Here is a 12,183-nt window from a genome sequence, read left to right as displayed (position 1 = left end):
GCCTCGCACAACTGGCCTCGCACAAAGCTGTGAAGCAGGCTAGATTCTCACGTCCCCGCTTGTGTGTGGCAACGTTTGCATCCCTCACTCCCTCGTGCCGTCTTCTGTGTATGAGTCCATGGTCTGGTCCTGTCCCCACATGTCCGAATGCCCCCTCCCTTGTGTCCCTACACACCCCCACCCGGCTTGCTCCTCAGGCAGCGTCTCTGTTGCCCATAGTGTGGGTGACTCATTCTAGGTCTCATTAAGGTGACTGATAATCCGTGAGTGATTTGTGCCTCCCAGAGACACTCACATTTAAACAGGAGAGTTCAAGAGATGGGATATTCCTTCCTCTCCTCTTTCCTCCCTCCCTCCGCTCTTCCATTCTTTCCTTCCTTCCATAAATGTTTATTGCACATTTTCTATGCCCAGCGACTTCCCAGGTGCGGGAATAAAGCAGTTAACAAAGCCCTGGCTTTCATGAAACATTCATCCATACCGGAAGAGAAAGAAAACAAGCAATTGAAAATATAAATACATAGAATGTCTGGTGCTGATAAGGGCTGTGGAAAAACGAATCCGGGGTACGGGAGATGGGGGAGGTGGGAAGGCAGTAATTCCCACTTGAAGGGTTTACTGTGAAAACAAAATAAAGCGTGTAGATTGTCTACCACATTTCTAATAATCAATACAGTGAACGTGGAATTGTGCTCCTCTGCTAATAATCTGTCCCAACATTTAAGAACTCGGAGAAACTCGTATTGTGCCATACCTCTTCCTTCTGTTGCTTCCTTCAGTCTAGTCTCATTATCTGGAAAAGAACAGGAACGGATGACCGCATGATCAAACTCGTTATCTTTAAGATAAAGACCAGAGATCAGGAGAGACTTTCCATGGATCTCTTAGAATGACTGTAATAAGAAATATCCACCTTCAAAATGGAATAATACAATATAATTCCAAACATTGTCCCTCTCACCTAAAAAAGAAACTTTTCAGGTTTCATTAGTGAAAAATAACTTAAAAAAAAAAAAAAAAACCTTAGGTATGCAATGGTAGATTCGAGTGGCTGAGCGGCTTATGATGAGAACGATTAACACATATCAGAAATCATCTCCCATGCCACTACTGTAAACCACACTGACTTATCTCAAAGGCACCCACTGTCAGTCATGTGAAGATGAACAGAAATCAAGAAATCCTTTTTTAAAAGTCCAGCTAGCCCTGGTGGATTGAAAAGGGACCATGGCACAGAGCACAATCAAATACCACGCGCATCAAAGTGGAACATTCTTTTGTTCCATCAACTGCACCATATAATTCCAAGACCCGGCCAGCTTATAATGACATTTTAAGTAGCTTTCAATGCTCCAAGTGGGCTCTAGCAGAGCAATTACACAAATGTCAGGGCATCAAATATGTAAGGCCTGGAGTAGGAGATCAAGTCACATGCACAACTGCTGCAAGCCTGACCTACTGAAATTATATGTCTTAATAGGGTCCCCCAGACAAAATGTTATAAGCTTTAGAGAATAAGCAATTTTGTGCAGATAACCTCACTACAAAACTGCTTTAATGAAGATGTGATTCATGTATAACAGCTTTTGCTCTTAAATGCCTTTACCACCATGCATATATGAAAGTATACAATTTAGCCATGTGTAAACACACTTCATCATCATCTCCACTACAATCATTACCATTGTCATCACCATCATCACTATCACCATCACTATCAATCATCACCATCACCATCATCCATCACCATCATCATCATCATCATCACCACCACCACCATCACCACAATCATCACTATCAATCATCACCATCATCACCATCAGGACGATCATCCATCACCACCATCACCATCATCATCATCATCACTGTCACTATCATCATCACCCAGTCTCTCTATTACATGTAACACTGAGACAAAGAACCAAAAAAAAATAATAAAATTAGGTTTGGCATTAATTGTGCCTCTTCAGTTGGTGATGGGGGTGGCAGTCAGATTGCTTTCTAAAGGATGTTTCATTGAAATTCACATTAACAGGAGTCTGCACACTCAGAATGTTAACTGACTTATGATAAGAGGAGGCGGCCTAGACATATTCAGGTTAGAAATGTGGCAGGGAGATGGCATTATATGTGAGGGTCAGCAGGCGACAGGGAGGATGCACTTGTTCTGTGTTGTTCTAGGAGGTCTTCCTGGTGGAAGGTGGCAGGAACAAACGGTTGCAGTAAGTCCTCTCTAGGTGCTCTACCCACTCTCCATATAAGAGAGGCAAATTTCAACTCAATATTCTGTGTAAAGAACTTTCCAGAAAATGCTTCTGGCTTCTCATGTAATGGACCTCACAGGGAAGTAATGAACTCATAGGTACCTAAGGGAAGGCTGACAGTTCATCTGCCAGAGATGCTATTGAAGATACTTCTCATGTGAGGGCAGATTGCGTGACCCCCCAGGTTCCTTTCGAATCTGAACAGTGACTCTTTGCTGGCACAGAAGTTGAGGGAAGCTGTTTCCCAGCCGAGGAGGAAGGCAGGGGATGGGGCCATGCAGAGTCAGGGTCCCTGCACTTCAGCTGCTCTTCCTGTACAGCTACACAGCTGCTCTTCCTGTACATCTGAGCAACGCAACCAGGTGTGTTCACTTCAGGGATGCTGGGCGGGCAGGGTGGAGTCAGAAGCCAAAACAAGAGGCACCATCTTCCTGCTGTGTAAGCCACAGAGCGACACCCAGAGACTCCTCTGCCCTGCTCTTGCTTCTCCCCCCACCCCCCACCCCCAGGAGAAAGCGGACTGTTTGCTGGCCACACAACATGGTGATAGGCTAACATAAAGGGTTCAGGCATCTTATACCAAATGTGGGACTAAGTTTAACTGAGATGTGGACTACTTTGATAACACAGGTACCTTCTTCCGTAGGTTCTAGAAGATGCTCATAAACCCCAGGGAAGGGCATGAAGCCAGGGCACAGCAATTTATCAACAGTTCCTCATGGGGCAGACTCTGAGAGGCAGCCTCTTTACTCCAGTAATTAAATGGTCAATTTGGTCCTGGTTGTTGTTGTTGTTGCTGTTGTTGTGTTTGTTTATTTGTGTTGAGAAAGAGAAAACGTGAATGAGTGAGAAGCTCAAACCCATGAACTTGAGATCATGACCTGAGCTGAAATCAAGAGTCAGACACAACCAACTGAGCCACCCACATGCCCCTTGGTGCTGTTTTTTTTTTTTTTTTTAAACCAAAAGTATTTAGGGCAACACTGGCCTTCACTCAAATGTGAATGTATTTTTTCAAAAATGAAAAAGGCAGCAAGTGCTTCCTTTCAAGTGAAAATGACCCTAAATTGTGGGCATATATTCTCCAGGGCAATAGAAGCACTTGAATCTGGTTTTTCACTATTATAATTGATCACTGTCACCATGAAAATAAAAGTTCTGGTTCAGTGCCCTCCTGAGGTTGAGGGATACAGGGTATACTTTCGCCCTGTATAAGTTTCCAGGCTGGGACTCCCACCATCAACAAAATGGGGAAATAGACAACACAGCCGGCAATTGAATGGTCTTAGCAATCATGGAAAGTTCAAACAGGAAGAGGCCCCAAAACATACATATCCAACACTCTGATCTTGAATGAAGGAAGAGAATAAGAAAGACTATCTGACTGGTTGGTGCTCAGCAGGTGTTCTGTAAATGAGCAAATTCATGAGTAAACTTGCTAAGAGTCATAGAGTTAGGAAATTGCACAGCCAATAGTTAAGGAAAGTGTTTCAGACTTCCATCCCTATAAGCATTCCATATCAACACAATAGAATCCATTTTAGTACAGATTTGGGGGGCAGGGGATGAGAACACTCATTACCTTGGCCATTCAACCTATAATACAGTAAGACATCTGAATAGAAAAAATAACAAGGTATGTTGGGAAGAAGCTGGCATAAGAAATGCCCAGAATAAAAGTAAGCAGAGCGATAATATTAACTAAATTCTCCTAATTCCTAGTCTGGGCTCCCCAGGGTGTGGAATCAAGATAATAAAGAAAGAATTCTAACAGACTGGCTAGAGGCTTTGTTTCCTGTTTGGTTTGGTTTTGAGCATTATCAGTGAGCAAGAATTAGATTGGCAGCTTCTACCAGTGGGCACACTGCATATTATTTGTCACCGGCTCTAGTTAACTATTTATAAAACTGTATATGATTCATCCCCTAAGGTGGTTTCCATAATTTAGTTGTCATCATTGAGACTTGAATGGAAAGAATGACTTTAGCCAAAATACTCACAAGATCTATATGAATAAAGCTACAAAATTCTGATGAAAGAAATCAGAGAACTAAATAACTGGAGAGATATTCCATGTTCATGGATAGGAAAACTCAAGATTGCCAAGATGTCAGTTCTTCCCAACGTGATCTATAATTCAATGCAATCCCAATCAAAAGCCCAGCAATTTATTTTGTGGATATTGGCAAACTGATTCTAAATGTATATGGAGAAGGAAGAGACCCAGAACAGCTAACCCAATATTGAAGGAGGAAGAAAAAGGTTGGAGGTCTGACACTACTTGAAAGAAAGACAGTATAGTACTGGTGAAAGAATAGACATACAGATCTGGAAAGCCCCAAAACATACCCAAATAAGAATAGTCAACTGATCTTTGCAAAGGAGCAAAGGCAATACAGCGGCACAAGACGGTCTTTGCAGCAAATGTTGCTGGATCAACTGGACGTCCACATGCAAAAAGGTAAATCTAGACACAGACCCTCACCTTTCATAAAAATTAACTCAAAATGTATTACAAGCCTAACTGTACACCACAAACATATAAAACTCCTAGATCCAGCAATCACACTCCTTGGAATTCACCCAAAGGAGTTGAACACGCATGCCCACACAAACAACCGCACGCGTGTTTATATTACAGCAGCTTTAGTCATAACTGCCAAAACTCGGAAGCAACCAAGCCCCTCAGTAGGTGATGGATAAATTAAACTTTTGTCCATTCATACACTGGAATGTTATTCAGTGCTAAAAACAAATGAGCTGTCAAGCCATGAAGATACATGGGAGAACCTTAAATGCATATTACTAAATTAAAGAAGCCAATGTAAAAAAAAAAAAAACAAAAACAAAATCACACTGTGTGATTTCAACACTGAGACATTCTGGAAAAGGCAAAACAATGGAGACAGTAAAAATTTCAGTGGTTGGAGGATTGGGAGGGAGATGGGTGCACAGGGGAAGCACAGAGGGCTTTCAGGGCAGTGACTACTCTGTATGATCCTATAATGGTGGACACAAGCCACTGTACATTTGTCCAAACCTGCAGAATGTAAAACACCAAGAGCCAACCCTAACTAAACCCTAACCTATGGTGATAATGATGTGTCCATACAGGTTCCCCAGTTGTAACAAATTTAACACTCCAGTTGGGGATCTTTTTTATGGAGAAGGCTGTGCACATGTGAGGGCAGGACGTACATGGGAAATCTCTATGCCTTCCCTTTAGTTTTGCTGTGAACCTAAAGCTTCTAAAAAATAGTCTCTTAAAAAAAAGGAAAAAGAGTGACTTTAGGCTTTGTTAAAACTCAGTGACTATTGAGGCTGGGAAAACTATAATCAGGGTTCTGTGGTCTGAAAAGATTTATGCATGAGGATGTTAATGGTGCTATTATGTGAAGAGCAAAGATCAACAAACTATATATAATTTAGGAGACTTGCAGTTGACCCTGGAACAAAGCAGCTTGGAGCTGTGCACATCCACTTACACATGGACTTTTTGTAGTACAGAGTACTATGAACATATTTTGTAACATTTCCTTTTTTCCAGCTTACGTTATTGCAAGAATACACATAAGACAAAGAATATGTGTTAATGAATTGTTTGTATTATCAGTAAGGCTTCCAGTCAACAGTAGGCTATTAGTAGTTAAGGTTTTGGGGAGTCGGAAGTTAAGTGCATATGTTCAACTACACAGAGGGTTGACACCTCTAATTCCCACGCTGTTCAAGAGTCAACTGTATAGAGACATAGAACTGATTTAAATGTATTGTGGTACCTACATACAGTGATGGTTAGATGATTATGCCTCTACTTAAAAACACAGCTGTATGGGTATGTGCATGGGTCATTGATTTTGGATGGGATATCTGAAGGACACACACACACAGAGTGGTAGCCTACTTCTGGGCATACGGCAGTCGTGGAAGGACTGGCTGCGGGGAAGCAAACTTCAGATTTCACTTGGTACACTCTATAATACTTGGATCTTTCTAAATAAGCACATCATAATCTTACAATGCGAGAGTTATTTTAGAAATTTAAATATATCACAGCAACAACATTCACAACAGCCAAAAGATAGAAGCAACCCAAGCGTCCATTGATTGATTGACAAAATATGGTGTTACCCATACAGTGGAATATCATTCCGCCTTGAAAAGGAGGGAAATCCTGACACCCGCTGCAGCATGGACAAACCTGGAGGACATCATGCTCAGTGAGACAAGCCAGTCACAGAAGGACAGCTGCCCTGTGATTTCACTTCTGTGAGGTCCCGTGAGCCATCAGGTCCACAGAGACAGAGAGCAGAGGATGGGCACTGGGTGCTGGGGAGGGGAGCGGAGTTAGTGTCTAATGGGGACAGAGTCTCAGTTTGAGAAGAGGACAATGTCCTGGAGATGGTGGTGGGGACAGCTGCACAACAGCATGTATGTCCTTAACGCCACTGAGCTGTGCACTTAAAACGGTTAAGATGGTCAGTTTTAGGTCATGTGTATTTTACCACAATTTCTAAAAGCTTTAATGTAAAAAGTGGGCATGGAACTATATATTACATAAGAGTGAGTGGAATTCACAGGGCTTGCTTGAGACTAATCCCAGGCTGGAGGAAGAACTAACCCGGTGAACACATCAAAGGGACGGCGACACCCCGCTCCCCTTGCCCAGAGGGGGACTGCGACACACACACGGCCACAGAGGAAGGCACACCGAGCCTGTGGCGCTCACCCAGGAGGTAAGTTGAAGTGACTTTTGTCTACTTCTTTCTGCACACCTATCGCCCAAGTTTTGCACAGTGGCCATTTGTCATTTTACAACTGGTAAACATCCCAACAAGTAATCATTTACAAATTGATCCCTACTCAAACTGATCTGGAAATTCCGGAACGGCATCGACGGAGGAGTGCACACACGGGCGGCAGCGGAGCGCTCCACCTTACACCGGAGAGGCCGCATTCGGTGCAGCTCGAATCCACACATGGCACACGGTTTGCCGTCTGTCCTCCATCACCCCATTTCACACAGCTCTTTCTTGCGAGTTGGCACTGCTTTAAAGCTTTTTTTTTTAAAAGATAGGGTGTAAAAAATAAATGAAGAGAGAGGTGTCTTTTCTATGATAAGCTTTTACCAAATGAACATCTGCCGTACACATTGAGTCAGTAACTCAATTTATTGAGCACTTCTCTGGGGGCGGGTATGGGTGGGTCTTCCTGTGGCTGCATGTGAGACAGTGTCACAAGCTGGATTCGATCATGCTGCAGAAGGACAGAGCCTTCTCGGCGTCACATGGGAGCTCCTTGCCCTTCGCGTGACCACAGGGTCGCCCTTCCAGGTACCAGCCCTCAGGGCGTCTGGGATGGCCAGCTGTCCAGGCTGACCATCCTGAGGGCACGGCAGCCCTCCACCCCTCCCTTCCCACTCTCTTGCTGTCACTTCCAAGGTGCAACTGGGTTGGTGCAGAGGACTGCGCCTAGGGATTCTGTGCTCACGGCACACTGAATCCACCTGTACATTCCACAGGGACCGCAGGCGGGTGGCCAAATGGTAGGGGCAGTTTTTCAGGTAGTGACGTGAAATGGCCCACCCGGGTGTCTGCTGTTATCGAACACCAATTAAACCCCAGTGCACAGAGTCCAAGAGTTATTTTCAGGAAGCCCCTGGACTGCAAATTTAGAGGAAAGTTGGCCTTTTCTTTTCTCGTTCTTTTTCATTAAATATGTAAGAAGAGAAATCTTTACCCATCCTACACCGGCTGACACCCCTGCCCCTCAGTGACCTTTTCCACTCTGCCCCCTCTAGAGGCCAGGAACATACTTTTGTACACACTAAGCAGAAAAAGCTGAACTTGGGATCTGAATGCTTGCTTCAACTGGAGTCCAGGAGCAATTAGCCAGAGTGACAAAGCAAATTGTGTTTAAATCTAAATGTTTTACGATTGCCTCTTCTGAGCTCCAACTTCGTCTTAAGTGATCTGACAGTGGGGGTGAGTGCCATCATTTATACTTTTGAGCTGCAGCTTCTCATCAGGAAAATGAGGTTGAAAATAATACCGCCTTATAACGGTGACATGAAAATCAAATGAGGCCATTTGTGTGGAAGAATCCACTGGTTCATTCACTCAGCAAACACTTTGCCAGGCACACGCTGGGTGCTGGGTGCTGGGATGGGGACAGTGACAAGGAGGCCATGTGTCATCTTCCTAAGCTGATGGTCTACAAGGGGGGGGGGACAAACATTTGTCAAACAATTGCACAAAACATGTACTTGCAGACTGTGAGATGTGCTCGGGTGAAGGCATAAGGTTCCAGGAGCCTCTCCTGTGCGGTGGGGTAGCAGCTCATCTTGCTGAGAGATCGAACACTTCAAAGAGACAAGCTGAAGTCTGCCAGGGGGGCTGAGTGGCCCCAGCTGCTGATGCTAACACAAGACACAGCAAGACAGTGTCCCCCTCACAGAAAAGCACCCTGTCACCACCTCTGAAGCCTCGTTGCTGAACAGTTAACACCATGGTCAGACCTCTGGGCTGGGCTAGCTCCTACACTGCAGGCTTACAGGAAGTACAGAGCACAGGAAACAGGAACCAGGGACATGCTATCATCAGGATGCACCAGCAAAATCCAGAATGTGAAAACCCCACGAGACAAGCAAAGAAGAAGAGAGAGAACCCTTGTGAGATCTAAAGGGGCTGAACAGACAGACCCACCAAGGCAATGGCTCTTCTTTTGAACTTCAAAAAAACCAACTGTAAAGAAAATTTATGACAACTGAGAAATGTGATAGCCGATTAGATCACAACACTAAGACATTACTATTAATTTTAATGTGTGATAAAACTATTGTCGTTAGGTTTATACAAGAGTTCTCATCTGCCAGCAATACAATGATGAAACCACTTGATAATGGGGAGGTGGTGGGGGTGTAGAAGTGGCAGGAAAGGCCAGGAGCTGCCTTTTGCTGAAGCCCAGTGATGCCATGCCCAGGGTTCATTTAACAATACTCTATTTATTTGGTGATTGACATTTTACATGTCTCCTTTTAAAGCATAAAGTGCAGCTGGGAAGACAGTATACATGAAAGGATGACCAACATCGCAAGTTAGCACAGAAAAACACTGCCAATGAAATTATGCAGTTAGTAAGGGTCATTGGAGAATGGAGATCAAAGAGGATTTTCCCAAAGACCTGTGCCTCAGGGGACATCAAGAAGAATGGGAAGGTACCAAGTGACGGGGAGACAGAGGCTCCTGAACACTAGCAGACACGTGGAGCCGGTCGTATTCTGTGAGCACACCTGGCTCTCTAGTGCATTGAAGTCTCTTTCGTAGAGGCTTCCCATTGCCAATAGCTAGGACAGAAGTAGTTGATAAAAGGGATTGTTTTAAGTTGTGGGAGATGGGAAAGGAGACAGAGAAGGAAGTGGTGGTTACATAAGCTGGGGCAGCCAGCAGAAGACGGGAAAGGGGCGGTCAGCACCATGGAGAGGGCCCAGAAGTCCCAGCAGAGGCCACTGCTTGGCCACCACCCAGTGGCTGGCGGTGACTTTCTGCAGTGTGCTCATAGCAGAGGTGCCGGGTGACACTGAGCCGGGGAAGATGGGAAAGGCAATGACAAGGTGAAGGCCAAATTGGCAGCTGAAGGCCACTGGCAGAGTCTAGGGATTATGGGAGTTGCAGAAGGCAGCAGGGCCAGTAAAAGGAATTTCTCACAGCTGCGCAGGAGAAATACCCCCAGAGGAGAACATGCTGGAGAGAGAGGTGCCCCCCCCCCCCCCCCGCCAAGCAGCAGCCTCCTGCAGAGCAGTGCCAGACACACCAGTGGGTATTTATGTGCAAACAATTCGTAGGCAAGCGCAGTCTTCTTTCTCATACAGCTTTCTTTCCCAAGACAAGAAGGAGAAGAAAGCATTAGTAATGGCCACACACGCTGCCTCCCTGTAATTATAACTTTGTTTTCCTTCCATTTAGAAGGTGCCATAATGGCTTTGTGGACCGAGAGAGAGAGAGAGAACAAGCAAGCTACTTAGCTGAAAAGCAGCAATATGTAGAAAAGAAGGCTGTCAGAACAAATCCAATTAAGGCATCACTTATAGAAAATAGAATGCTAACATTAATGTGATTCTCGGTCAATTAAAAAAACCTGTTATCTGCTTGATTTTATTATTTGTATATCTTCAAAGAAGAAATCATATTTTATCAGAATCTCACTTTCTATTTTATGGTCTTTGAAAAAGGCTGCTAGAAGATAAATACAAGGGACCCCTCTGCACCTGACAGAGGCAGAGGAACCAGTAAGTACCGCATCCCTGTGGGACGGCCACAGCGGGGCGTGACTCATGGAAGAGCCCTGAAGCTGCCGTGCTGAGGCTCAGTCACTTTGAAGGCCCCACGGTGCCTGCACTGCATCGTGAGGGGTATCCGTGTCAGACTGGGCTCTTCTGGGGACAGTCAAGCAACGAAAAATATGTGAATGTGACCCCGAGTCTGACCATAAGGAGTGCTGGGGCATGACATATGCTGAATCCAAAAGCGTTCATGTTCAATTTTCCACAATGTTCTGTGGCCAGCATAGTTTGGGGTCAGACTTGCCCATTGTTCCTCAACGTGTTTCAGCATCTTCATCAATGATGAAAGAAGCTGACTCTGAGAGGGTGAGGGTCTAAACACTGTGGCCCCTTCCACCCCAGGAGGGCCCTTTTCTCCCTTAGGCACCACGGCTGGATTCTCTTGGCATGAATACGACCACCTTCTCTCCTCAGAGCACCAGAGGCACAGGAGGGTGCCCGAGGCCCTTTCTCTCGCTGCACTGGCTGCAGCCATGACCTAGGGGGCAGCACTGATGCATCAGAAGCCATTCAAAGGATGTGTAGAGTGGAAAGGACTGGCCCTGGGCAGGGGCCAGAAAGACAAAAACAACAAAAACCTGGGGATTGGTGGAGGCTAACTTACCATCGCTCATGGCCTGGGGCAGTTTGGGGTCTCCTGGAGGCGAAGGCCACTTCCGGGGTTCCACCGGCGCCGAAAGGACCCTGGGTGTTTTCCACGGTGCATGCAGTGGGTTTCGTGGCCACGGGTCACCTTCCCCGTGGGGCGCCGGGGGCTTCCGAGCTGCATATGCGCCCAGCGCAGCGATCAGTTTCTGCCTATTGACGTTGCCATCCACCTTGGGGCTGAGCTCGTCAGGCTGCAACCTGCCAGGGGTCCGCAGCGGGCGGCCCCCAGGGTAGTCTGCCCCAGGGCCAGGAGCGTAGGTCAGAGCAGACGTTTGCGCCATGAAGGTCAGCATGCTGTCAGCAAGGGGGTCCTCACCCTGCAGGAGCCGAAGATCAGAACAATAGCAGGTGAGTCTCCATGTCAGCTGGTCGAAAGGACATTTGACCTCAATTTTCAAGGCACGAAACAGCACCGACATCTCTGAAATGCACACCCAAATTTTCACTCCACTGACAGACCGAGTTCTATGGCCCGTATTTGTATTGTTGTGGTTTTCTAATAGCAGCTTTATGGAGATATAATTCACATACCACAAAATACATCCTACTCAGTGTTTTAGTATGTCCAGAGTAGTGTGAACATCAACAGTGACTTTAATTCCAGAACGTTTTTTACCACCCCGACAGGAACCTTGTGCTCATCCCCATTCCTCCTCCCCGAAGCCCTAGGCAACCACTAATCTACTTTCTGTCTCTATGGGCTGGTCTGTTTAAGACATTTCATATAAATGGAATCACACAACATGTGGCCTTTGTGTCTGGCTTCTTTCACTTAGATGTTTTTGAGGTGCATCCACACACCAGTGCCGCATGCCTTCCCACAGCCGGAAAACACTGTTTTAAAGACGCAGTACATTTTGTTTATGCATCAGCTGGTGGACATTTGGGTGGTTTCTCATTTTGGGCCATTATGAATAATAGTGCTATGAACAT

At 45.5% G+C, this 12,183-nt stretch overlaps 1 protein-coding gene across 1 annotated transcript in view; it reads right to left on the bottom strand.

The window, feature by feature from the left end:
- PTPRN2 (protein tyrosine phosphatase receptor type N2) overlaps window positions 1-12,183 on the bottom strand; it is an 806,499-nt gene that overhangs the window by 481,308 nt on the left and 313,008 nt on the right. Inside the window, exon 7 of the mRNA XM_086680696.1 lies at window positions 11,207-11,567. Within this exon, the coding sequence (XP_086536822.1) occupies window positions 11,207-11,567 (361 nt within the window). The remainder of the gene's footprint in view (window positions 1-11,206; window positions 11,568-12,183) is intronic.

The sequence above is a fragment of the Puma concolor genome, chromosome A2 (genome assembly GCF_028749965.1).
Source record: "Puma concolor isolate L17-30 chromosome A2, mPumCon1.1.hap2, whole genome shotgun sequence".
NCBI classification, from domain to species: Eukaryota; Metazoa; Chordata; class Mammalia; order Carnivora; family Felidae; genus Puma; species Puma concolor.
This window is presented reverse-complemented; position numbering and strand designations above follow the sequence as displayed.